The sequence below is a fragment of the Pipistrellus kuhlii genome, unplaced genomic scaffold (assembly GCF_014108245.1).
Source record: "Pipistrellus kuhlii isolate mPipKuh1 unplaced genomic scaffold, mPipKuh1.p scaffold_m20_p_2, whole genome shotgun sequence".
In the NCBI taxonomy this organism is placed as follows: domain Eukaryota; kingdom Metazoa; phylum Chordata; class Mammalia; order Chiroptera; family Vespertilionidae; genus Pipistrellus; species Pipistrellus kuhlii.
In genome coordinates, this window is record NW_023425515.1 from 166,384,935 (window position 1) to 166,411,347 (window position 26,413).

Consider the following 26,413-nt stretch of genomic DNA (forward strand, 5'->3'; position numbering starts at 1 on the left):
GAAAAGATATCCTTGGGTGAGGATTAACAAACAAAACAAAACAAAACAAAAAAGCAGGGCTGCTCTGTGGAGTCCAGGGTGAGGGCCCAGAATTCTGCCCAGTCAGCCTGTGTGGCCCCGAATACCACCAACCCAGAGCCTGAACATGGCCCTTCTTATTCTAGAACATGTTCCAGGCAACCCTGGAGTTCCCTGGCCAAGTCCCATGCCTGTTTCCAGGGCTCTCACAGGCCTCTTTCCTGCCTCATCGCCTCAAGGGTCACTGTTGTGTGTAAGCACTCAGAGGCTCTAGGACAGCTGTTCGCAGCCAGGGGAGAGAGAGCCTGGGAGAGCAGGCCGGCAGCCACAGAGTGTAACCAAGCCCCTCCTGGTGAGGATGAGCCCCCTGTGGGAACAGAAGAGGGACACCATGCGGCTGACCTCAGCTTCCAGCGAGGAACTCCAGGTATCCAAGGTTTTAAATTCAACTTGGCCTTCCACATCCTCCGAAGGTACATGTGTCAGGAAGGATAAGACACATTTTATTTAATAGCTTGTTAGCTTGATTCAAACTTGAATATTTAGACTTATAGTATACTAGAGGCCTGGTGGACAAAATTCATGCGAGGGGGAGCAGGAGAGTTCCCTCAGCCCAGCCTGCACCTTCTCCAATCTGGGACCTCTAGGTGGATGTCCGACTGCCGGCTTAGGCCCGATCCCTGGGATCGGACCTAAACTGGCAGTCAGACGTTCTTCTCACAATCCTGGACCTCCGTCTCCTAATAGTCAGACATTCTTCTCACAATCCTGGGCCTCTGCCTTCCTGGTTGCCCTTAACTTCTCCCCCACTTGCCAGCATGATCACCCCTAACTGTCCCCCCCAACTGCCCCCTCCCTGCCAACTTGACTGCCCCTAACTGCCCCCCCCCCCCCCGCCAGCCTGGTCACACTTCACGCCCCCCCCCGCTGGCCTGGTCGCCCCCAACTACCCTCCTCCCCACCCCCGCTGGTCTGGTCACCCCATGCAGCCTGCTGTTCAATCGTTTGGTCATCCCTTACTAAAGCCCCTGCCAGCCTGGTGGTAGGCAGCCATCTTGTGAGGGCATGAGGGTTAATTTACATATTGCCCCATATAGGATGGGTCTACATTTGTATTCTTTCCCAGCTCTGCCAGTGTTTGGGATGGGCTCACATCAGCCCTCCCTTCACCCACCCACCTCTGTAGCAACCCTAAGCCAGACGCCCTTTCTCAGAACTCTTGGGCTTCACAGGACAGTGGGAGAAACCCAGCTCACTAGTGCTCAAGGCCCTCGCAACCTGGGTCTTTCTGTTCCCTCCCAGGTACTGTCTGACTATCCACCAGCTCGGCCTGGGGGATGGGAGGGGCTCAGAGTTGGCCTTGCCCACGGTGGATGGATCCTAATGAGATGGTGGTGGGCGGTAGACGGAATTAGAAACAGCCTCTGCATAAGGAGGGCCTGGGGTGCCCAGAGGGGGCCGGGAATCTCAACCAGACGGAGAGCACACTTCTCTCCACAGCAGATCAGAGATCAGGGCGGGGCCGGGCAGGAAGGGGGGCCGCCCGAGGAGAGGAGAGAACAGGAGAGCCACCCAGGTGGAGATGTACAAGGTATGGAGGGGTGCAGTGTGGCTGAGGCTCAGTGTGGGTGCACCTCATGCTGAGCAGAGGAGCTTGGTTTTTTGGCCGTAAAGCTTAAACAGCCTAACAAGTTTACAGTGCAAACAGCAAGGGACCTCTGTAGGATTGTGACGAGGAGAGGGGCACTCAGACTGCAAGGTAAACGGACTGGGGGTGGAATGGGGGTAGATCTGGAATCTGGTGGCCAGTGAAGAGGTGGCTGGAGGAAGGGGGAATGGAGTGAGCCAATAGCCGGACGGGAGTGGGAAGAGTCTAGGAAGAAAGAGGTGATCTTAACTCTGCCTTTGAGCATCTTCTATCTCCTCCTCCCTTACTCTGTCTTGATTCTTGTCTCCTCTCATCATTCCATTGCCTGGGTCTCCACGCTGGGGAAAGGGGCACCCCACCCAACGAAGCAGTCCATTTTGCGTAGGTGGTGGAGTGGGAGACCACCGCTGTGTGAAAGAATCTGTTCATTCACTTATTCATTCATTCACTCAACAAACATTTACTGAGAACCTACAATGTACCAAGCCCTAGTCCAGATGTGGGAGAGATAGTGGTGAACAAGAGAGATGAAGTGGCTGCATTCAAGAAACTTAGATTCTGGGGGACCCAGGCCGGGCAGTACCCACCCTCTGGCTTTCTGGTCCCTGCCCTGGGTGCCTGAGGGTGGAGACCCCTCTGTGATGCACTCATTTGTTCCAGCTGTCTGGGCATTAGCACTCATCTCTCAGGGCACTGAGGACAGGGGCCTGAGGCCCAGGGCCTCAACCCCAGGGACCACCTCGATAAGAGGCCTGGGCCCTAGTTCTTTTCATTCACATGCACTTGAAGCCCCTTACTTCCCTCCCTGGCCTCAGTTTCTCTGCCAAACAGGACCTTGGGGAGCCCTAAGGAAGCGAGGGAAAGGCAGTCCGCGCCAGCATGGCCCACTGGTGGACAGCTCCTCTGACTATCCGTGGAGAGGCCAGGGACACGGTACCGTCATCATTATCAGCAAAAGATAATAATAGCAACTGCCTATGGTGTCCCCTGCGTGCCAGCCTCGTGCACCTTCTCCTTTAATGTATTCCCCGCAAGCAGCTCATTATGGCCAGCTGCCTCCCCTCCCCGCTTGCTTTCCGGACGAGGAAATTGAGTCTCGGTGAGGTACAATGACGGGCTCGGGGTGCGATGACTGGCTCGGTGAGGTGAAGTGACACGCGAACCTCCCCGACGCTGCTGGGAGCCCTTAAGGACGGTGCTGGGAGGGTGCTGCCTGGCACCGGCCCCTCCTGGGCACTCAGCCTCCAGGGTGGTAATCCAGCCTCAGTGCCTCCCGGACCCCCTCTGAGGGGCTGGCACCACCCTGAACCTGGGCACTGGGTGCTGCGACACCGGCCAGGGCAGCACCAGGGGCCGGGTCAGGCCAGGAGGACCCGACTGAGAGCCCTGGCGCCCCTGAGCCCGGGGGCACCCGGTCCTGCACCCAGCGGGGGTGGGTGAGTGGGTGGGTGGGCGAGCCCCGGGGCAGAAGGGCATTCATCGCGCCCCCTTCCCCGCCCCCGTCCTCGGGACGCGGCGGCACCTTCACACTTTCCGCTTGGCCCGCTGCTCGCCTTTCAGGCCGCCGCGTTTTCAATTGTTAATTTGGAAACGGAAAAAGAAGCCGGCGGGCGGGGGAGGCCGCGGGGAGGTAACCGGAGCCGCCGCGCCGCCCGCCCCTCCAGCGTGCGGTGCCGGGTGTCGCCGAATCCCCGCCCTCCCCGGCCCGGAGCCCCGCCCAGCGCGGCGCCCCGCCCCTCCGGCCCCGCCCCTTCCCGTTTGCCCCGCCCAGCGCCGAACCTCGGGGCCGGGGGCGCCTGGGCGGGAGAGAAGGGGCCCCTGCGGGGAAGGAGGCCGAGGCCCTGCCGGGGGAGGAGTCCCCAGGAGCCCTCCCCTCCAGGATCCCCTCCCTCTCCCTCGAGGGGCCCCGCCTGGTGTCAGCCTCCCCGAGTGAACCCAAGCCTTTCCCCAGCCCTTTGGCGCGGGAGTTCTTCCCGGCCTGGCCCCTGCCTGCGGACTGTGACACCAGGGTCCATCGGCATCCTTGACAGAGAAACTGAGTCCCAGGGAGGGACAGCCCACTTGCTCAGGGTCAGGCAGCCCCGGCTGAATTCTTGAGCCTGGCAGGGGCCAGGGTCAGAGCTGAATTCAAGCCAGTTCTTTGGGCTCTGGAAGGGGTCTCTCAGAAGAGGTGGGAAAGGGTATCTGGAAGAAGTGCATTCGGTCCCCTTCCCCAGACCCCAACAGCCTTTCTGTGGTTAATGAGCTCCTGGAAGTTCTGCTTTGGTCTACCCCGACTCCTCCTTGCTGTCATTTATATATTCAATTATAGGGGAGGTTTGGAGGTGGAAGGGAGCACCATGCAAATGAAACGTAAGAGACTCTCCTCTGGAGACTCAGAAGTCCCCCGGACTAGCAGCTTCAGGAGCTGCCCAGGGCATCTTCCCATTCGGGAAGCTGAAATCACCAGTCCCAGAGGGACCAGCAAAAAATAGGGCCCTTCTTCCTCACCCCTTCCTTAGGCTGAGGAATACACTGAGCCACCACCGTGGTTTCCCAGCTCCTCAGCTGAGTGCTGACAGAGTCAGGCCAGAGAGCCCATGGATGCAGAGTCCCGGCTCTGCCCACATCCTGTGCCTCCCCTTCTGCTGTCGCCAACTCTGACACCTCTTCCAGAGCCGCCACACAGGCTGCTGCCTGTTAGAGGACTCTGAACCGGCTGGAGCCTCAGGCTGGGCAGCCTCTTCCCTGAAAGGCCAAAGAACTGGAGAGGGCCTGCCGGTGTGCTTCCAGCGTGCAGCCTCAGACCCTCGTAACCACCCTTCCACCTTGGCTGTGAAACAGGCCCAGAGAAGTTGCTCTCCTGGCCCAAGGTCACACAGCAAACCTTCCCCAGCTGAAAGAGTACGTGGGAATCAGTCTTGCTGGATTCAGTCTGACTGGTCCTGGACTTGGGGTTCCAACGAGAAGCAATGCTTTCGGGACAGCTCTAACCCACTGCCCCAGGTGTGGCCTGTGAATTTGCATGCTGCTTTGCTTATTAGTAGCAAAGGCATAGAAATGCCCCTTTCCCATCATGCCCCCGAAGCCTCTCACGGCGGGGGATCCTCAATGGCTGAGTCTGCAGGACTCGCAGGCTGAGCTGTCTTAGGGCCTGCACTCTCCCGGGGGCCCAGCCCCCCCTGCAGATCCTGTTCCACCTTGTCAGCTCTCGGTGTGCCCTCTCTGCTCCTGGAGTGCCGAGAACCAAGGTGGGGACTAAGCTCTTTCCCTGGGTTGGACTCTTCCCTCCCTCCTCCCTCCCCCCTTTGCACAGGTTCTGCTGATTCAGAGCATAGAAGGCTCCTTAGAGGTGACCCTGACCCCTGCCAGGCTCAAGTAGCTGGAGGCCTGGTCAGTCCTCGAACCCTGTGCCACCCTGTCACATGCAGCAGGGAGGGCAGCAAGAGGAGGGAATTTTTGAGGTGGGGGCGAGGGGTCCTTCTACAGAAAGAGGAAAGAAATTACCATAGGAAGTGGGAAATCTGGGCCCAGACCAACTCTGTCTCTGATCTACCGTACGATCAGCGGTAGGCCATGTCCCTCTTTGGGACTCGGTGTCCCGTCTACATAGTAAACAAGGTGGCTGATTGACTCTAAGGGATTTTTCAGTGCCAAAGTGTAGTCAGTTTGATAATCTCTTGCCCCCTCCACTTCCCCCTTGTACAAGTCACCATCGTCTCTAACTTGATTTATACTATTAGCTTCCTGACAAATATCATTGCCTCCTCCCTTGGCCCCTCCCCACCCCACTCAACAGCCTGTGTGATCTTTTGCAAACGTATGTCAGATCATGTTTCCCCTGCACAAAACTCCCCATGTGACCTGGGGTAAAAGCCCAAGTCCTCACAGCAGCCGGTGATGACCTGCTTCACACCTCCTCTGCCTCTGCCCTCGCAGCCTCCCGCTCCGCCCTCGCTTACTCGCTCCGGAGCACTACGGTCCTGGAACGCACCAGGCACCCTCTGGCTCCGGTCTCTTCTACTTGCGTCTCCCTCTTCTCCCAGATACCCACATGGCTCACACCCCCATTTCCTTCGGATCTCTGCTCACATGTCACCTTCTCAAACCTGTTTCCCCTGGCCACGCTCTGTACAGGGACCTCCCTGGACTCCCACACCAACGTTCCTCAATCCTTTCTTCCCACGTAACTGTTCTCCATCTTCATCTGACGTTTCTGTCGATGTAAGAAACGTCCAAACCTATAGAGAATTTTATTCGTTTATTTGATCCAACTGATGACGGGTGCGAAAAGCTCTTAGTCCGGATGAAATCTTACGCCCAGCTCAGCATGTAAAACGGAGTCACCCAAATCCACATGAAGCTGGTCGGGTGGAACTGGGCAGGGGCGGGGTAGGGGGTGGTCTCCATTGCCATCGTGATTCTAAAACCCCGGCTGCCCCTATGCCACCCCTTAGTTCACTCTTACTTAGCCTCCTTCTTGGGTTCCCTACGCTCCGTTTATTTGAGGAGTCCGCACTGTGTGACCACCCTGAGCGGATGGATGGCCCCTGGTCCCCTTTGTTCCCACCCTTGGCTCCTGTTGAGGTGTTGCTCAGCCCACTTACCTGATACACCAGGTAGCCTGGCTGGTGTGGCAGAGGGAAGCAGTGAGAACAAGGAGGAGGGGTTGGAGCGGGTCCAGGTGAGCCTGGACCAGGCTCTGGCTCAGGAAACACCCGCTCCAGAAGACACCGCCTTCCGTACCTCAGTGGGACCGAGACCATTCATTCATCCCCAAGGAGAACGGGCCTGTGGCAGCGAGGCTGGGGCAGGCTTTCGGAGCATCCGGGCAGGAGCACGTGTGGGCTTCATGGAGAGGAGGAGGGGTGAAGGCTCTGGAGCATCCGTCTCTGCCCCACGTCTCTGCACCCCTGCCAACTTTCCTCTGTGGCTCTCAAAAAGGTGATCCGACTTGCTGAGCCCGGCTGAGGGGGCACCTCTCTGGGGTCGGTGTCCAGTTCTGGATGAAGCAGTGGCAGCAGGAGAGGAGCGTAGAGCCATGTGGGACCACGTGAACTTGGCCTTTCCAGGGCTGGGGTGGCTGTCAGGGCTGCCCCAGGGCTGCCCCGGTCCTCGGGCATCCTGTGCCTGCCAAGGGCCTGGCCGAGAGGATGCCAGTGGTGCTGAAATCGAGACTGTGCCCGGGGCTGGGGCAGCCCAGGGGAAGGGCCGTTTCTCATGGGGCCATCTGGAGGAGTCAACTTTGTATACTTGTTCAGGCGAAAGAGAATGCCTTTTTCCAGTTGGTCCTCCAGGAGGGGCATGCTTTTCATAGTTTGTACTATGCACTGGTGGCTGCTGTCCCTCCAGGGACATCCTCAAAGAATCTGGAACTGAGCTGAGGGACAGTCCTCGCCCCTCCACCCCGCAGCGGGAGGGTCACAAGGCTGAAGGGACTTCTTCCCGCATGGAGTTGTCCCTCACCTTCATGTTTCAGCCAGGGAAACTGAGGCTCCGGGGAGACCTCATCCCTGACCCTGAGCCCCCCACGCCGGCCCCTGGCCCAGAGGAGCCGTGGCCGCACAGCAGCCCTGGTGTGGGGCCCTGGGTCACATGCTTTTGCTCCCTTGGCCATATTTAGAATCGCTGGATCAGGGGAAACTTCTGGTCCCAGCCCCTGAGGATTCTTGGAAAGAGCCTTGCTCTGAGGCCTGGCGGACTGCCCCTCCCCTGGGCCCCCCTGCAAGAGAAAGTAAAGCCTGTTCTTCCCAGAGGAGCCCAGGCCCTCTAGGCCCCCTGCACTTCGTCAGGAGGTGCCTCCCAGAGCTAGCTGAGGTCCCTTCAGTCGGATCAGCTCTGGCTTGGGGCTTAGGAAGCCCTTTTCCACCCGAAGGCTGGGAGGGCGTGGCCTCCGGACCCTTCAGGAACCTTGGCTGATGGGACAGATTGGACCCACCTCCCCCCCCTCCCCCCGGAGGGAAGACAGACCCTGCCTTTGGGGTCCTGGCCTGGGGGCTGAGGAAGGGGCCACCTCCTCCCAAGACTAGATGGGGGTGCCAGCTGGTGGCCAAGCAGGTGGCAGACACGGGCAGGGCTGTCTGGGAGGAGGGACACTGAGAGAGGGGAGGAAGGAAGGGGGGAGCAAGGTCTGGTTCTGCGTTCCCTTTAGCCTGATTTGTGGGGCTGGTGGGGGGGGGGTCCCCTTATCCTAAACAGCCTGCTTCCCCCTTGAGATCATCAAGGCTTAAAAACAAAAACAAAACCCGAAATCCTCTAACCAAACCAAACCAAACGTGCATGTGAGGAGCACCTACGATATTCTAGAACTTTCCTCCCCCTTCACTGTGGGGGATAATGGTCCTGTGTTCCCAAGGGACCCCTCTCCAGGGCCTGGTCAGTTCCTTTCCCATCCTTGTCACCGGCTGACTGGAACCTCTTCAGACCGTCCAGCCACCCTGCTCGGCACCTCTGACAAGCGGACCTGACCTCCTCTTCACAGGGAAAGTCAACCCCCTGCCCTCCGCCCTCCTCTCCCACCTCCTCTCCCCTCTCCCACCTGCGCCGGGGAAGCTGGCTAGGTACTTTCTGCTCAGCACTAGCCCTTCGTCTCTCTGCTGCCCTGGGGGCAACACCCACTGACACCCCCGCTCTCTCCCACCTCTCAGCTTCTCCCTCTCTCCTTCCATCTGCCTCTCTCGTGTTAAAAAAAATATAAAAAATAAAAAAAATCCCTGTGCTCTGTATCCTTCTCCAGCTTACTGATCTCAGCCACTACTCTTTGCATCAAACTTCTTAAAATAGTTATACCTCCACTCTCCGCCTCCACGTCCTCACTGGCCCTCTCCTTCTCCACCCCCTGGGCCTGCTCCGGTCTCCTCCTCCGAGGCTGCCCTGGCCAAGCACCCAGTGACCAACTTCCATGAACATTTTTCAGGCTTATCTCGCTTGACCTCTTGGCAGCATTTGACACTGCCGTCCATGCCCTCCTCCTGGAAACACTTTCTCCTCTTGGCCTGGCACCTCCCTCTCCTGGTTCCTTCTGTCTTGCTGGCTGTTCCTTCCCAGTCTGGGATAGTAATTAAAGTTTCTTATGTGAATGTGGCTCTGAGAGGCTAGGCGAGAACCTCTTTTCTGCTGTGTACTCCCCCCCCCCCCCCCCCCCCCCACCGGCACACCATATCCCCAAGTGTCTGGCCTCCAGCATCTGTTTCTTCAGGGAACATCTCAGAGAATCTGGAACTGAGCTCAGGGCTGACCTTCTCCCTCTACCCCATTGCTGGAGAGTCATAAGGCTGACACTCCACCTCATTCGCAGACAGGGAACTGAGGCCCAGAGAGGCAGTATGGCTTGGTGGTCCTGGTGGATTTTGGTTCAGTTCCAGCCTATGACTTTGGACAACCTAATGCAACTTTCTTCCTGTCTTTTTCCCTTTGAAATAACCCACCATAACCCGCCTTCCCCCTTTAAAATTATAATTCAATGGCTTTAGTATATTCGTCGAGCTGTACAACCATCATAGCGCACCATTCTGAGCCTCCAGGTCCTCGTGGGTCCGCCTTGAGTGGTGACGAGACTGTCTTTGTAGGTGGTGAGGAGTGATGGAGAATATGCATGCAGAGGGCCTGGCACAGCGCCTGGCCAGCAGGGACCCTGGGCCAGCAGGGGCGGTTACAGGGTCACAGAGGAATCAGGGATGTTGGCACGATACCCGCCTCCCCAGCACGGCTTCCCTCGCTCCCCTGCTCTGTGGCTGCTTCTGGACAATGATGTGAGCTAGGCTGGGAGCATAGGGGGAAGAGAGGCACATAAGACAGTGAATACAGTTGTTTAAAAAGCCTTGAGGTAGCTAATAATTGGTCAGCCATAACCACTCCCATTAGCCAAGTCGGTGAGTTTTCAAAGTGTGGTCCCCAGAAGAGCAACATTAGCACCCTCAGGGAACTTTGTGGGAAAGCAAATTCTCAGGCCCCACTTCACACGTACTGAAGCAAACAGACATTCTAGGAGTGGGGCCCACGCATCAGCATTTTAACAAGCCCTCTAGGTGATTCTGATGCCAGCTATAGTTTGAGAACAACAGTCCTAAGCAAACCATTTGCTTGTTCTTTGCTGCCATCCTGAATGACTGGGATAGTCACAGAATGGTGGGGTTTGGGGTCTGGAGGAGAGGCTATGATCAGTCTCACTATAAGCCCCAGCCAGGGAGAGCCAGCCTGGCAGCACCCGCCTATCCCAGCTCTGCCTCGTGGGCTGGGCAAGGGCTCCACATTGCCAGGCATGATGAGCAAAGGTGCTCCAGAAAGTGGCTGCCAGTCTGGCCTCTCTGCTGGGGCGGTTATAGAGGCCCAAGTCAGCCAGCGCCTGTGTGCCATCTACACTTGTATAGATAGAGAAACTGAGGCCCCAGATGGGGCCAGAGACAATCCGTGCAGACCTTATTTGTTGCATGAATGAAGTCACACTCTGATTCTGGCAGACACAATCACACCCCAGCTTAGGGCTCCTTCCCTCGTCTCTCCGTCCCTAAACTCCAGACATTGATCTCTCTTCTGCTGTCCGAAGAGTGGGAGTCTGTGTGAGCACCCCCTCAAGAAGGCCAAGGCAGCTTGGAGGTCAGCCCGAGCGTGGCTTCTAGCCCCAGCTTGGTCACTGATTCACTGTGTGATCGTGAGCAAGTGTGTCTCTTCCTGGGCCCCGTTTCCTCATCTGGAAGATAGGAACAGTTATGCAGGTGCCTGGAACACAGGGTGTTCTCTCTCACGCCAAATGCATCTGCTTGGCTGTATTGAGCATCTAGGTTGAGGAATCCCACCCAGCACATAAAGGCAGGGGAAGGGGAAGTTCAGGGGCTATATATATATATTTTTAATTGATTTTTTACAGAAAGGAAGAGAGAGGGATATAGAGTTAGAAACATCAATGAGAGAGAGACATCGATCAGCTGCCTCTTGCAAACCCCCTACTGGGATGTGCCTGCAACCAAGGTACATGCCCTTGACCAGAATCGAACTCGGGACCTTTCAGTCTGCAGGCCAATGCTCTAACCACTGAGCCAAATGGTTTTGGCTATTTTTAATATTTTTATTTATTTCAGAGAGGAAGGGAGAGGGAGAGAGAGACAGGATCATCAATGATAAGAGAGAATCATTGATCGGCTGCCTTCTGCATGCCCCTTACTGGGGATTGAGCCAACAACCTAGGCATGTGCCCCTGACTGGAATCGAACCTGGGACCCTTCAGTCCATAGGCTCTATCCACTGAGCCAAACCAGCCAGCAGGGACTTTTTAAACAGCACCTATCAAATGGAGGTGGTCAGGGTCAGAGGACTGCGTCTCTTCCCTTCTCATGAAGATGTTGGGGAGACTGACGGTTCAGAGATGGATGTGCTATAAGCTTTGGGTACCTCTTCAGTGGGTCTAAACTGGGGGCTTTGGTGACATGGTGTCCTGATGTTGGTTTAACATGTAACTCTGCTATTCATTTATTCTTTCAACAATGCTATGAAAAATAAATAAAGCAGAGTACAGGGAGAGAGAGTGCAGATGAACTGCTATTTTGGAGTGGGGAGGGGTTGGGGACTCCAAGGAAGTGATGTTTGAACAGAGCTGGATGAGTAAGGGAGCAATAAATAGGCAGAGAAAACAACTAAGTAAGTGCAAAGCCTGGAGGCGGAAGTACATTCTGTGTGTTCCCTGAAGGGCAAGGACAGCAGAATGCTGGAGCCCAGTGATCCAGGGTTGAAAGGGGAGATCAAGTTGAAGAAGTGGGGCTGCAGGCCGGATCTCAGAGGGCCTTGCCGGACATGCTGAGGGGGTGGACTTCGCCCTTGAAGTGCCAGGGGAGGTCAGTGGAGAGCTTTGAGGAGAATGATGGCTTCTGGCTTTGTATCCCAGGAAGATCACTCTGGCTGCTTGGAAGAGAGTGGTGACAATAGGGCCAGTGTGGAGACAGGGAGACCAGTCAGGGGCCAGGAGGTGATGGCTGGTGGTGAGCCGTGGCCTCCGTAAGAATATATTCTGAAGATAAGAGCCCATGGAAATTTCTAAAGGACAGGACGTGGAGGGTGAGGAAAAAGAGAATCAAGGCTTAACTCAGATCTGCAGCCTGAGCCCCTGGGTGGTGCCATTATTGAAATGGGGAGACTGGAGAGGAGCAAGATTTGAGGGAAACTGAGCGTGTGTTTTTGGACACGTTTGGTTTGGGAGGCCATTAGACATCCAAGGAGAAACGTTGAATAGGCAGTTGGACATGTGAGCTGGACTCTGGGGAGATGCTCCCCTGCTGCCCCCTGCCCACCTCCTCCCCCCGCCCCCAAACACACACACCTGCTTGATGACGAAGACTGTTGTGTAAAGGGCTGGGGGAGGATTCACAGTGGTTTTCCACCATTTGTATTTTTAAGGAAATGCATTTTAAATTTATATTAGATTGTGACTACCTCTTTCTTTCCCTTCCTTCCTCTCTCCTTTCCTTCCTTCCTCCCTCCCTCCCTCCCTCCCTCCCTTTCTTCCTTCCTTCCTTCCTTCCTTCCTTCCTTCCTTCCTTCCTTCCTTCCTTCCTTCCTTCCTTCCTTGCATGTAACGAGTTCCTGTCAGCAAATCCCTGCTAGGCTCTTATTTATGAAATTTTGGCCCTCCATTGACCATGAGAAGTCCATTCCAGCAGATAAATTCCTTCTCAGGGTTCACATCAAATGAACGTTTCTTCTCTGGGTCCACAATGTTAATATTTAACGGCTAGAACACTGTCAGTTTTTGAGTTGACATTAATTCAAAACTTGATAGAGTTGTTTACATTGTAAGTGTGGGGTACAGATGAGTCATTCCAAGATGTGCTACTCTAGCATACAGGTGCTTTCAAGCTAAAAACGTTAAAAGCCCAGAAGGCTCAGGAAGAACCTTTTGACCTTATTGCATAAAAGGAATTTAGACAATGGACTTGGTCCGGGAGGGGAGCCATCATCCTAGATGAGTTACTGTACTTAATATCTAAAATATTAGGTGAAATTGACAGGAAGAGCCTAGAAAGACTCTTTGGTCAAAGTCCTTTTTGTGACCTATTGTTTCAGGATGGCTCAATGTACTAAATGATAACTCTTTCGTCTCCCTGTGGATTACTTCTCCCTGCTTAGTGCTGAATGACATTTATACCTCATTTTGTTCTATGTCTTTGGAATTTTCATGCTTATGTGAATTCCCCAAGTGCATGTGTTGACGGTGAAATGGCACCAGGTGTTAAACTGAAGGAATCAGACTGGACCTCCGTGCTTGAGTTCAGGCTAAGAAATAATTTAGAGCCAAGACTCAAACCGTGAGAGAAAGTTTATTTAGAAAGTCATAGAGGTAGAAGTGAGTTGTAGAGGAAATGGGCTCAGGAGACAAGTTACATAGGCAAGAGAATACCCATGTTTATTCTAAAAAAATATTAGGAAATGCAGAGAAGCAAAAACCAAGTCACTCTTAACTTTGCCACCCAGAGGTAACTCCTACTGATATATATATATTCTCTTTAATAAAAGAGAAACATGCAAATTGACCAGGCCTTTGCTACACCCACAAGCCACGCCTACCAGCCAATCAGGGCGAGTATGCAAATTAATCCAACCAAGATGGTGGTTAATTTACATATCCAGCCAGAGCATAGCCACATGTGTCAAACACAAGGCCCGCGGGCCAAATCCGTCCCGCCAGGCCTTGCAATGTGGCCCGCACCACGCTGTCATCACTGCACTCCGCTGCGTTTCCATCACAATGACAGTTTATGACTGTTCAGTAAACCATTCAGCCCGCGATTTAGGCTGGATTTTAGATATTGGCCCCTTCTCTGATTGAGTTCGACACCCCTAGCATAGACTGAAGACAGCGTAGAAAGAAACCAAGGAAGTGAAGCTGTGGAGAAGGAAGTAAGCAAGCGGGAAGGCAGAGAAGAAAGGGAAGCAGGCAGGGCAGGGAAAAGGGAGAGAAGCCGAAAGAGCTTCAGAGAAGGGAGGGAAGCAGATGGGGCAGCGGAAACCGAAGCAGGAAGCCCTATTGCAGGAATCTTCCTGCAAGGGGCCTCTAGTATATATATATATATAAGCTAAGCGACCAGAACAATGGAACAACCAGATGCTTTGATGTGTATTGCAGCTACAGTCAGGCCCCCGCCCCGCTGGCCAGCCAAACCACCTGCCTCCCCTCCCCTCCCCATGGCCAGCCAGCTGCCTGCCCCCCCCCCCCCTCCAATTTGCCCTTCCACCCCCAATACAGGGGCAAGGCCAGCTGGTTGACCTCCCACACTCCACTGTGCCCTATGCTGGCCAGGCCCCAATCAGCCCCAATTGGGCTGAGCCAGCCAGACCCCATTTGTGCATGAATTCATGCACCAGGCCTCTAGTACAGTATATAAAAGACATCTGCATGTTAAAAATTTTGATTACACTGCCCTTAAGGTTCTATAAGCTACTTTTTAAAATTAACCTGTCGTGAAGTGGACATTTATAGAAGGGTACCTATTGGCATTGAAAGAAAAAAATTTTTTTGAAACACCTAGTAGGCAGCCTCTAGAGTGGCTGAGCAATGGGACTGAGGGATTACTGTCCAGCAGTGGGGTAAAGGCCCATCAAGATTTGGCTGCAGCCCTTCCCAGATGAGGGGGCTGGATGAGAAGACCTCAGGGAGGACCCTCTTCTCTGTGTCAGAGACAGTCTCTCTTCCCAGTGGATGTGGCTGCTGTGTTTTCAGTGGTTAATTATTGAACAGGAGGAGGCGGTGCGGGAGAGCACCGTGCCTTATGTCTTCGCTGACTTGGCTCTTGTCTGGAACTGGCCAAGGAGGCCTCCTCCTCCCTCATTCATTCAAAACTCTTTATTGACATCTGCCACCTACCTCCTCCACCCAGGGGCATGTGCTGGGACGCAGCCCTATACGTGCCCTCCAAGCAGGCCCGAAGCCCCTATCCAAGGAGGTGTAAGTGGGTCAGGGTATAGCCATACCCTTTCCATGTTTTTGTCCTGTCAGTCCCTGCTTTACAGATGAGGAGACTGTCTCAGGAAGGTGGGTGAGTTCCCCAGGGCCACACACCTGGCAGGACTGGAATCGAACCCAGATCTCTCTGATTCCCTAGCCCATGCCCCTGTCACCATGAAACATGAACACAAAGCTATGTTGAAAGTGATTTGGGCCCCATACAGGGAGACCAGCATTGCAGAGGAGAAGAGGGGGGGGAGGGGGAAAGGCGGGTGTGCATCCAGAGGGCTCCTGGGAGCCGCGGGAGTTGTGTGGGGGAAGGGAGCAGTCTCAGCAGGCTACCATGGTGAGGTATTTGAGGCAGAATGCAGCATCAGCAGACCTGGGTGGGGAGACTCTGGGAACATTTGGGGGAGGGTTGTGGGTCAATTCACAGGGGATGTGTTTCCAGAGAAGTCCATTCCCTCAGGTGTATCTTCCAGGTCACATGCATGTCCTGTAACCACTCCCTCCTCCCCTTCCACCCCATCCCCAAAAGAAGAGCTTCCAGGAGTCCAGCGTTCCCTGTTGCTGCATCTGCAGCCCTGGCCCTCATCCTGCCGCCTCCGGGGGCCACCAGCTCCCTCCTCATGCCCTTTCCCTTCTGCCCATCCACCGAAACATTAGAAACCTGGTTCTAACCTCGTCCTGGACACACTGAGCAACCTTTGGCCTCAGTTTGTTCGCTGGGCCTCAGTTCCCTTTTGTGTGAAATTGGGGCTGGGGAGTGGTGGGAGAGTTGGGTTCTAAAGTTCCTTCCTCATCAAACATCTGGTTCTGAGCCCGAGTCGCTTCCCACTTCCTTCAGGGGGGGGTGGGGGGGGTGTGTGTTCCAGGCCTCCACCTCATGGCTCCTTGATGCCTGATTCCCTTCACACCCTCTCCCTCTCTGCTCTCTGTATTTTCTCTCTCTACCTGTTCACTCTAGTCCACATGTGTCAAACACAAGGCCCGTGGGCCAAATCCGTCCCGCCAGGCCTTGCAATGTGGCCCGCACCGCGCTGTCATCACTGCACTCCGCTGCGTTTCCATCACAATGACAGTTTATGACTGTTCAGTAAACCATTCGGCCCACGATTTAGGCTGGATTTTAGATTTTGGCCCCTTCTCTGATTGAGTTCGACACCTCTACGCTAGTCCCTTTCCTTCCATAACTACCAGATTATGTAATTTCTTCGGTGCTCACAAAGGTAGAAGCAGTTGACCCCGTTCTGCAGAGGAAGCCATGCTTCTGCCACCTCAGGTGTCAGAGGGAATGGGGGTCCCTCCCTCCCTCAGCTGCTGGCCTTCCCTTTCCCCTCCTCCAATCTCTGGAGCTCTTCTCTCAAGACAGCCTCTGAGCCAGGGGCTGAGGTTGTGAATGGCTGAGCCTGGAGGTGCTCCTGACGGTGGGACCCTGGGCCAGTCCAGATCAACCTGCCTCTCAGAGCTGAGTGACCACCTCTCTGAGCTGCAGCCTGCATCAAGGGCGTGGGGGCTTCTCCCTTCTCCCTTCAGTACAAGCCAGGATTCCGGGGCACTCCGATTTCGAACCCTCAGCCTGCTCTGCAGACAAGCTTCTCGAACAATGCTTCCCTCTTCCTCTGACTCCACAGCCCCCCCGCCGAGGCTCCTTGGCCGTTCTGCCCGCCCAGCAGTCTAACCCTTCCCTTCGTGCTGCCTTTGCAGATTTTTGCTGGTGTTCACCTGCCTGGTGTTGTCCGTGCTGTCCACTATCCAGGAGCACCAGGAACTTGCCAATGAGTGTCTCCTCATCCTGGTGAGTGCCAGAGTCCCTGTCTGAGGGAGGCCGTATCGGAGAGAGGCCTCTTACACTGCGGCTCAGAGCGTGGCTTGCTGTGCTGTGTGCCCTGAGCTGGTGGCTGTCCATCTCTGGGTTTCACCTCCTGCTTTATAGGAGTTGGGGTCCTCCTGCCTCTATGCCAGGGCTTAGGATGGGCTGAGAGGAGGTGAGTAGGTCCCACTCCTTCTCAGGACCCAAAGTGCTAACACCACCCTCAGACAGAAACATCTTGGAGGGGACCGCTGACAGACAGCCACCCTTTTTGTCACTGAGCCTGCTTTAGAGTCTGGGATGACTAGGAGTGGGAAGGTGGGGCGAGGAGAAAACCCCTGACAGCTCGTGGGGGCAGAGAGGACAGACTTGGATTTCAGTCTCTTTGGAAGGGGCCACCTGCCTTGGAGAATCCTCCTCGGCTCACCCAGGTGTAAGAACCTCCAGGAGAAGTGGGCTGAGGAAATCCTAGCACCCCTAACCCAGGGACTCCAGGCTGTTTCAGGGCTGGAGACTGGGGAGAGCTCAGGCCCCTGGCCCCACAGGAATTTGTGATGATCGTGGTGTTTGGCCTGGAGTACATCATCCGTGTCTGGTCGGCGGGATGCTGCTGCCGCTACCGAGGATGGCAGGGCCGCTTCCGCTTTGCCAGAAAACCCTTCTGTGTCATAGGTAATAAGGCCTGCTCCCCACCCCCACCCCTACCCCTTTACCTGACCTGTGACCCCCAAGCCCCAGGGTTGACACCCTGACCCCATATCTGACCCAGACCCCTGGCTGCTGGCATAGACTCAAGGGACCCCCCACCCCTTCCACACACACACACACACACACACAGTCTCAGGAATCCCCAACCTCGGGTTTCTGGCGCGGGTGGGTTGGGTTGTTGGCGGTGGCCGTGACCGCACCATCCCCGCCCCCGCAGACTTCATCGTGTTCGTGGCCTCGGTGGCCGTCATCGCCGCGGGCACGCAGGGCAACATCTTCGCCACGTCCGCGCTGCGCAGCATGCGCTTCCTGCAGATCCTGCGCATGGTGCGCATGGACCGCCGCGGCGGCACCTGGAAGCTGCTGGGCTCCGTGGTCATGGCGCACAGCAAGGTGCGGCGGGGGCGGGGGCGGGGCGGGGCCATGGCAGGAGGGCGGGGCCATGGCAGGGGGCGGGTCCGGAGTGGAGCCAGGAGGGAGGCGTGGCGGGTGGGACCTGGAAGTCCTGACCCACCGCCAATGGGCGGGACAAGGCGGGGCCTGGCTGGACCAGGGATGGTCCAGGAGGCTTGGCCAGGCTAGGAGGCAGGGCCTGAGGGGAAGGGCTTGAGGGTCTCATTTAGAAACTTCTGGTTGCAGGGTCTACGTGCACAGCGAAGTGGGGAGCTGGGGCGAGTTCGAGGGTGGGATGGGGCGAGGCTAGATGCGGGGCCAGATCGAAGCCGGAAAGTGGAGTTTGGGGGCGGGGCAAGGTGGGTCTGGGGAGGAGATCTGAGCGTGGAACCTGATGGTCAAGGGCGGGGGCGGCCGTGGGAAGGAGGGGCAGAGCTTCCCCATGGGAGGGGCAGAGAAAGCCGCCTGGGAACGGCAAAGAGTGGGATGCTTTTATCCCCTTCCCAACACCACTCAGGGACCATTCTGGGGCCTCCCACCTTTCCCAGATGGGCTCAGCGCCCACCACTTCCCCAGCCTTTCCGCCTCGGCCCCACCTGTGGTCTCACCTGTTGCTCCCGCAGGAGCTGATCACCGCCTGGTACATCGGGTTCCTGGTGCTCATCTTCGCCTCCTTCCTGGTCTATCTGGCCGAGAAGGATGCCAACTCAGACTTCTCCTCCTACGCCGACTCGCTTTGGTGGGGCACGGTACGTGAGGGTCTGTGTGAGGCCGCCTTCCCCTCTGACTTTGGTGGCCTCCCATTCGGGGTTGGGCGGACCTGTCCCTGTTCTCTCTGCTACAGCTGGGACCGCTATGATCAGTCTGTATGCTAGCTCCCTAATTTGCCCCAGTGGACCTGCTGGTGCCCTGAATCTAATCCCAGATGCCAAGCCCTGTGGCCCGTATCCCTGCATGGGGCTGGGGGGTGGGGGTGGGGCCGGACTTGTCTGTGCCCCTAGCCAATCCCCGTGACAAGTCCTTCTGACTAGCCCCTGGTGGGCAACCATGGGGACCCTTCCCTCACGATCAGGCCTTCATCTCTGTGTGCCCCCAACAACTTCTTGTGGGTGGCCACGGTGACCAGCCCTGTGGGCAACCTATTTGTTTCCCCAGATCACCCTGACAACCATCGGCTATGGTGACAAGACGCCTCACACGTGGCTGGGCAGGGTCCTGGCTGCCGGCTTCGCCTTACTGGGCATCTCCTTCTTTGCCTTGCCTGCCGTGAGTCCTTCTCTGCCGAGGATCGCCCAGTCTGGGGAAGGGGTCCTGGGGGCAAAGCCTGCGTCTCCGATGGGCAGAGGCTGCCTTTTGTTGCCCCCACTCCCACGTCCCCCCCAACCATGCCTTTCTCCTAGGGCATCCTGGGCTCTGGCTTTGCTCTGAAGGTGCAGGAGCAGCATCGGCAGAAGCACTTTGAGAAGCGGAGGATGCCAGCAGCCAACCTCATTCAGGTACCGGGTGCCTAGGAAGCCCCTGAGCTGAATTGGCGTGTCAACACGGTGTGCTGACTCCTGTGTCCCGGCTGCACAACTGTGACTCCGCTTTGAAGCTCAGGGAGGAAATGTGACTTTTCTGGGTCACATGCCAAGGCAGGAACAGAGCCGGGATGCTGACTCAGGTTGTCGAAAATGTCCCTCTGTACCAAGTGCCCAGTTTAGGATTAGCCAGAGCTGCCCCACTGGCCGACTCCGGTCCCAACGCTGCGTGGCCTGAAGTGGAAGGCAGCCTGGCTGAGAGGCCCTCGGGGCTTGGTAGAGACACCCATCAGCAGTGCTGCTTGTTCCACTTCATTAATTCATTTTACAAGAACTCACACGAATGAATATTGTAACCACAAACTGAGATCGATGTCTTGAAAGAAAGAAATGGGTCTCTGATGAGCTTTTAACAGGGGACCTTGAAGGGGGAACCAGGCAAGACTACCCGAGGAAAATGATACTTGAGCTGAGAGCTGGATGATGGGTAGGTGTTAACTGGCGAAGAGGTGAAGGGGGTAGACTCGGGGTAAGGAGACAGCATGTGCAAAGGTCCGGGTGGGTTTGACGAACTTGAAGAAAGCTAGCAGGGCCGAAACAGAAAGCTGAGGGAGGAGTGGGTAGTGGATAGGTGGGCCAGGCCCAGACACGGGGCCGTAGGGAGGATTGTAGCTTTTTCCTAAGAGCCATGTGGGCAGGTCTGAAGGAGGGGAGCAGGTGACATGATCAGATTTGTGTTTTGAAAAGTGGTGAATGGATGGGACTGCGACTCGGGTAGGTGTGGGAGACTAGAAAAGAGACTCTGGCGGCAGTCTGGGTGAGGCGGGTTGCTGGGTGACGTGAAATAGGTGAAATGGAAAGAAATGGGCAGATCCTGCAGATTTAGGAGGTGAAAATAGGGACATCAGGAATGAGGGCGAGGGAGGTGGCAGGATGACTTCCAGGTGGGGTGACACCTCCAGGTTTGCTCAGCTGGGTGGTTGATGGCCCTGCTCTCTGGAGTGGGAGCAGATGTGGAGCCTGAGGAATGTGAGTTGGCCTGGAGTCCTGGTTGGCAAACTCATTAGTCAACAGAGCCAAATATCAACAGTACAAGGATAGAAATTGCTTTTGAGAGCCAATTTTTTAAAACTTAAACTTCTCCTAATGCCACTTCTTCAAAATAGACTTGCCCAGGCCATGGCATTTTGTGGAAGAGCCACACTCAACTCTGATGTTGAGCAGGCAGGCAGCTGGAAGGTGCCTCTGAGAGGAGAGAAGTGGGCGGGGCAGCAGTGGACAGCTGTTGCATGTAGACGGAACGAAGCCCTGGGCCTGGATGAGCTCACCTCGTGGGTAAAGGGGGAGCAGAGAAGATGGCCCAGAACTGGGCTTTCTGGAGCCTCAGCATTGCCAGCCGGGCAGGCAAACCTGAGCGAGCCAAGGAGACAGAGCAGCAGCCAGAAGAGAGGGGTGAACCTAGCGGCGTGCGGCCTCAGCGTCCGCCCTGAGCTGAGGCGTTCTGATGGGGCTGAGACAAGGGCTGTGAGTTGGGTGACTCGGTGACTCAGCCTTGGCTTCTCCCTGGTCAAGTGTGTGAGTAAGAGACACCCTGCGGGGAATGTAGGCACAGCCCACATCGGCGTCCTCTCCAGCATGCCACTCTCTGACCTTCCCCCCCCACCACACACACTCCCCAAAGTTGACTCCCCCCGCCTTATCTCTCCTCCCCAGGGTGGAATTCCGCTCCCCATCCCGCTATCTCCCAGCCACCAGCCTAGGCTTTCCTTTTCTGTGTCCCCTGGGGCACAATGGACACTGTCCCCTGGGAGCTGGCCTTTGGAGGGGCATTGGAGGGGCAGGCAGCTGGCACTTCCAGGCCGAGAGACAGCTGGCATTGTGGTGCCCATAATTAATGAGACAGTCTGGCAGCTGCTCCCCACCCTACGCCAGGGGCCTAGGCAAGCAGGAAGTAAAAATATTCCTGTCCTGGGAGGGTGCCCGCTGGTGAGTTCATCGTGGGCAGTCCCTTAAGGACAGCAGGCACCCAGAAAGGGGGAGGGGCCTCCAGGGCCGGTTCTCCTTTGTCCTGGGTCACAGCTCCCACGCCTCCCTGCCCTCACTGCTCGCCCCGCTCAGGCCCTCCCGGCTCCTCTCCTTCCTCTTGTCTGACCCTCACTCCTCCTGCTGCAAGGAAACCCTGCGAGTCCGCGAATGCTGAGGGAGGTGATGCTCTGTCTTCCCCTCCTCAACCCTTGGGCAGTGACAGGCAGCCGGAGAGAGGGGGCGGGGCTGTTGTTAGTAATAATGATTCACTCAGTCAGCATTCATTCCTTGAACATTTGCGGAATACTCACCATGTGCCAGAGGCTGAAGTGGTGATCCAAACACAGCTTACACCCTAGGAGGAGAGAAAGACACTAGTCAAACACACAATGAATAGATAGCTCTCAGTGGTAGTAAGGGAGATAACAGGAGGGTTTAACAGGGGAACTTGGCATTGACTGCCAACTGTATGCCAAGTACTACCCTTACATATCACATACACTCACCTATTGGATCCTCACAACACTCAGTTAGATAAGTGGTGTTACGCCCATTTTACAGATAGGGTAACTGAGGCTCTGCAGCTTTACTTAACTTGCCCATAAGAGGCACAGCTAGGATCGGAGACCCGTCTACCTGATGACAGAACCCCAGCTCTTAGCTGCTGTACTCCAAGGTTCCTGGCCTTGAGGCTGATCTGCTTATCACCTTGGGAAAGTTGTCTCTCTCTAGGCCACCATTCCTTTGGCTGGCCCTGCTGGTGGCTGTGGAATTGAAACTGGCTTATGGTTCTGCGTGCCCTTCTGCTGGCCCAGGCCTGGGTTGTCTCAGGGGCAGAGGGCTGGGGGGTGGGGGGGCGGAGAGGGGGCACTGATGCCTTGTCTCCCGTTTCCCTGCCCTCATACCACCAGGCTGCATGGCGCCTGTACTCCACTGACAGGAACCGGGCTTACCTGACGGCCACCTGGTACTACTATGACAGTATTCTCCCGTCCTTCAGGTAGGCCCCGGGGCAGGGGGAAGGCGGGCAGGGGGCTGCCAGCGATGGCCCGTGAGGACGAACGGCTGGGATTCAGCCCCGGAGGGTGGGAAAGGGATGGTGGCTCCCAAGGGAGCCTCTGGGCTGGCTCTGCAGATCCTGCCTTCCTCGGAGCCTGGAGTGTCTTCTCTCCCGCTCTCTGTGCCCTGGGAAGACTGTGGGCACTGAGCACAGGGTGTGGAGTGGCCCTGCCTGCCCCTCTGGATGAACCCTGAGCCCTGGAGTGCTGGCAGTCTGCATGCTTCCCCAGAGTCGATGCCACCCAGGGTAGTCGCACAGCCAGCTCATCTCCCCTTGGTTTGAGTTGGGGGCAGGGTTAGCCCTTGCCAGCTTGATGTATTGCAATGGATTGAGAGAGTATGGGATGGGCCTGAAAGGGCATGCTGGAGTTGGGTGCCAGGGCCCACATAGTACCTCTGTGTGCGAATAGGTACCTACTTTTACTGTAGAGGCAGCAGCTTTAGGGCCCAGAAGTGAGTTCACCTGCTGACCCAGGTTGGGGGAAGATTCCACAGGGTGGCTCCATGCAGGTTGGCATCAACAAGGTTTGTGTGGCCAGGTGCCCGGCCCAGCCCTTAGGTGGGCATGAAGACCATGGAGCACAGCTTGGTCCCGCGGGCAGGCAGGCGTCAAGGCCGGCCAGGCTGCTGTGCTCAGCGCTTCTGCTGGCGCCTTTTTTTTTTTTTTTTTTTTTGCCTCATTAGTTCTCCAAGAGCAGCTGTTGCATGATCCCACTCATCCCTACACCTGGCTGCCTCCCTCCCTACTTCCTCCCGCCCCAGGGGAGGAGCAGGAGAAGAGGGGCTGGGAAGGGGAGCTCCCAGAATCACACTGGTTTCCCCATCTCTCCACCTGGCAGGGGCAAGCTCCCGCCTCAGAGACCTGGAGGGTCGTTAGTTTAGGAGGAGCCATAAGGACCCAAGGCCAGGCCCTGGGGAATGGCGCAGGGGCTGGTTGTTAGAAATATGATGTGTGTGGAGCAGGGGGCGGAGGAAGATTTTGGGTTGGGGTGGTCTCGGGTCCTCTGGTGAGAGGAACTGAGCTCGGCTTGGAGATTCTGAGTCGACTAGGTCTCCTACGCCTGGGACCACAGTTTCTTCATCTATACAGCGGGAAGGCAGAAAGGGGGAGATGTCTTCCTTGGGTTACGAAAACGGGCAATGCCTGGAGAATTATGAAGAAGCTGAGCCTGAATCTGGTCTCCAATAACCCAGAGCTTCAGGGGAAGGAGCTGGCTAGCCACCCTGTCACGCATCCCTCTTCAGCCTTAGTTTCCCCCTGAAATTCGGAGTCAGCTCTGGAGGCTGAGGATTTCAGGGCTGCCGCTGGCCTCCGGGTAGGCACAGCTCCAGATCCCTGGGCACAGCTTGACGAGCAGAGTAAGCTGCACTTGAGCTCCCACTTGCCCCCTGGTGAGGGTGCTCTGGAGTGTGCCCAGCCTGTACAACCATACTTGGCATCCCCGAGGACTTCCCAGGAACGGAGCGTAGAGAGAGAGGGAGGGAGGGAGGGAGGGAGGCTACTCTCGCCCACACCGGACCCTGCCTGCTCTGGCCTGGCCTGTTTGCTGAGCCCTGGAGAGAGGCAGGGCCCGGCTGGCTGTGAGCTCAGGAGCTCAGTGCCCACCGGGTGAGGGGTGGTGCCAGGGCTCTGCCTGCCGCTGACGGCACCCTCTCCTGCAGAGAGCTGGCCCTCTTGTTTGAGCACGTGCAACGGGCCCGCAATGGGGGCCTACGGCCCCTGGAGGTGCGGCGGGCGCCAGTACCCGACGGAGCGCCCTCCCGTTACCCGCCCGTTGCCACCTGCCACCGGCCGGGCAGCGCCTCCTTCTGCCCTGGGGAAAGGTAGGGGCCCTCTGGGGCCACCGCCTCCTCTTGCTTCTCCTCCTCTCCCATTCTCTGTCTCATCCTCTCTCAGACTTGTGTCCAGCCGCTACATGGTTCTCTGGGCCTGTTCTGGGGACTCCGGGGCCCTGTCACGAGGCCTGGGCAGTTGTCGGACAGCCTGACAGATACAGACCGAGAGCCTCTCCGGAGGGGCCAGGCTGGACTCGCCTTTTTTTTTGTCATGTGGGAGCGTGGGGGATCTGTCCCCACCGTCCTTTCCTGTCACCTCCTCCATTCATTCCGTTGTCCTCTTTCTTTCTCTGTTTCCACGCTCCCCCCCTTCCCCCCACTCTTCCATCCCTGCACCCCCATCCCTCCCGGGAAGCTGGAGAGAGGAGGAGGCCGCTGGCCACAGGTGCTTACGGCTCAGGTAATCGTGGGCACCGTCCCGGGTGTGGGGGCAGGGGCCCCTCCCCCAGCATGTTCCTCTAGAAAGCGCTTGACACTGAACTCGCCTCTCGGGAACAGGACGCCAGCTGGGAAGAAAGCTCTGTGACTAAGAACCGCTGTAGGACCTACGTAAACTCAACCAGTGACTAATGCTCTCGTCTTGTGTAACCCTTGTCCACAGCTTTGCTAATCCCGGAGGATCCTCCTGGGATTCTCCCACAATGCCTTTCTTCTTTTCTGAGGGACAGATTGCTGCTGCCAGCAGTCTCCTACCCCTTGACCTGACTTGCCTGGAGCTTTTGCATCTTGAAAGAACAAAGAGATAATGTTTGTGGCCCACCAGCCCCATGCACGCACATAAATGTTCATAATAGTGGATTTTCAAGCCTATTTGGATAAAGGAAGCCCCCTAACTCACAGTATGGGCAAGTGGCTGCTCCCGTGGAAACATATTATAGCTATGAGGTCATGGATTCAATCCCCCCTCATTCCTCACCTGTCCTCTCCCCATCTCTTTGTTTTGTCTCATCTTCACACATCATCCCTGCGTCAGCCAGCCGGGCATCTGGGCCTTGAGCCTCAGGTATGGTGCTGAGCCTGTGGCCCAGAACAAGGGAGGGGAGAAGAGGTGAACACTCTGTGGTCAGATGGAGGAAGTGCGGTGCAAGTTTGCCTACGCCCCCTGATGCTGTGTGTCCTTGAGAAGGCCATCAAGTCTCTCTGAGCCTCTTGGTCCTGGGCAGAAAGTCAGCGATGTTTTAGCTGATAAGGAGCTCTTGGTTCTCTTGGTTTCTGGGCAGAAAAGCTTGGGGAACCTGGAGGAAGTGGTTTTAGTGCAGGGGACGTTAGGAGCAGCATTTCTTCCCTGTGCTGAGTAAGGACACTTTGGGGGAGGTGCTTAACGGAGAGTGACAGAGGGGCAGAGCCAGCCCTCCAAGACTGGGGCTGGAGGTTGGGGCCAGGCCAGGCTGGCACATCGTTCAAATCCTCTGTCAAGGCCTAAGGACTATCCTTATTTCCCTGGCCTCCAGGCAGAAACTCACAAGATTTTGGCATTGATGCAACCCTGCCCTGCTAAGCCAGGGTTAGCTTTCAGTGCACTCTGGCCTCACCTTATCGAAATAGGAAGGCTCTGGGGATGGAGATTATGAGCAGCACCTGTGCCCCCCTCACAGCCGCTCTGGGTCTCAAAGGCCCCCCAAGGCCTAGGAACAGATTATTAGTGAGTGCTTGGCTGTCACTAACTCCAAGCCTTAGGTCTGTCTGCCCTGGAGTATCTGCAAGGCTGGGACTCGTGGTGCTGGTGGTGGGGTGTTCCTTCACCCAAGGGACCCCCCCCCCCCCCCCCGGAGCTGAGCTGTGACTTCTAGGCAGTTAGGCACCAGCCTCAGGCTAAATGGCCTCATGTATCCTTAATCTTGGCTGTCTGGGACCCATGGGGGGCGGTGCTCCAGGTGGGAGCACACCCATACACATACACACACCTGAATGCTCTCCGTGCTGTCTGTGGGTGGACAGGCCACGCACATGGCCAGGACCACAGAAGCGGGCCTTCCTGGGGCACCTATCGTTAGGGCCAGAGCCTCCTCTCTTTGGGGCCACGTGATAAGGTGCAAAAGCAGGGTTTCTCAAAGCCTGGTCCACTGACCTCTTGCATCAGCATCCGGTGGGGTATTTGTTGAAAATGCAGACAGCTGGATCTCTGCCCAGGTCCCCAGGAGGAGAACCTCTGGAGGACAGACACAGGTTCTGCATATTTAACCTGCTCCCAGGAGATCCTCATGCAAAGCTCCAGAACGTCTGGGAATGTGGGCCAGAGGATGTCTGGGCCCGGGGGCCTTCTCTCACCCGCAGCAGGAGGCTGGCCCCATCCTGGCAGTTCCCGTGCTCAGCCCACCTGTCTCCGTCCCACTAACCTCTGTTTGTGTCTTGTTCTCAACTTTCCAGCCAGATGTTTAGTAATAAACGGAGTTTCTTTCGGATCCACGCCAGCTGGAGACCGAGGTACCCCTTACCTGCTCCTCCTGTCCCTGCTCCTCCTTGCCCCACCCCGTTTGGGGGCT

General features: G+C 56.5%; 1 protein-coding gene across 5 annotated transcripts in view; it reads left to right on the forward strand.

Annotated features, from left to right (window-relative positions):
- KCNQ4 (potassium voltage-gated channel subfamily Q member 4) overlaps positions 1-26,413 on the forward strand; it is a 56,753-nt gene that overhangs the window by 16,353 nt on the left and 13,987 nt on the right. The window contains exons 2-10 of one of the 5 annotated variants that reach the window (XM_045584659.1): positions 16,284-16,374; positions 16,935-17,061; positions 17,315-17,490; positions 18,114-18,239; positions 18,646-18,756; positions 18,891-18,986; positions 21,947-22,035; positions 23,757-23,918; positions 26,298-26,354. In XM_045584659.1, the coding sequence (XP_045440615.1) occupies positions 16,284-16,374; positions 16,935-17,061; positions 17,315-17,490; positions 18,114-18,239; positions 18,646-18,756; positions 18,891-18,986; positions 21,947-22,035; positions 23,757-23,918; positions 26,298-26,354 (1,035 nt within the window). Of the gene's footprint in view, positions 1-11,229; positions 11,473-16,283; positions 16,375-16,934; positions 17,062-17,314; positions 17,491-18,113; positions 18,240-18,645; positions 18,757-18,890; positions 18,987-21,946; positions 22,036-23,756; positions 23,919-24,285; positions 24,331-26,297; positions 26,355-26,413 lie in introns of those variants that run through there. The other 4 variants (XM_036446022.2, XM_036446020.2, XM_045584658.1 and 1 more) reach the window with 4 other exon arrangements.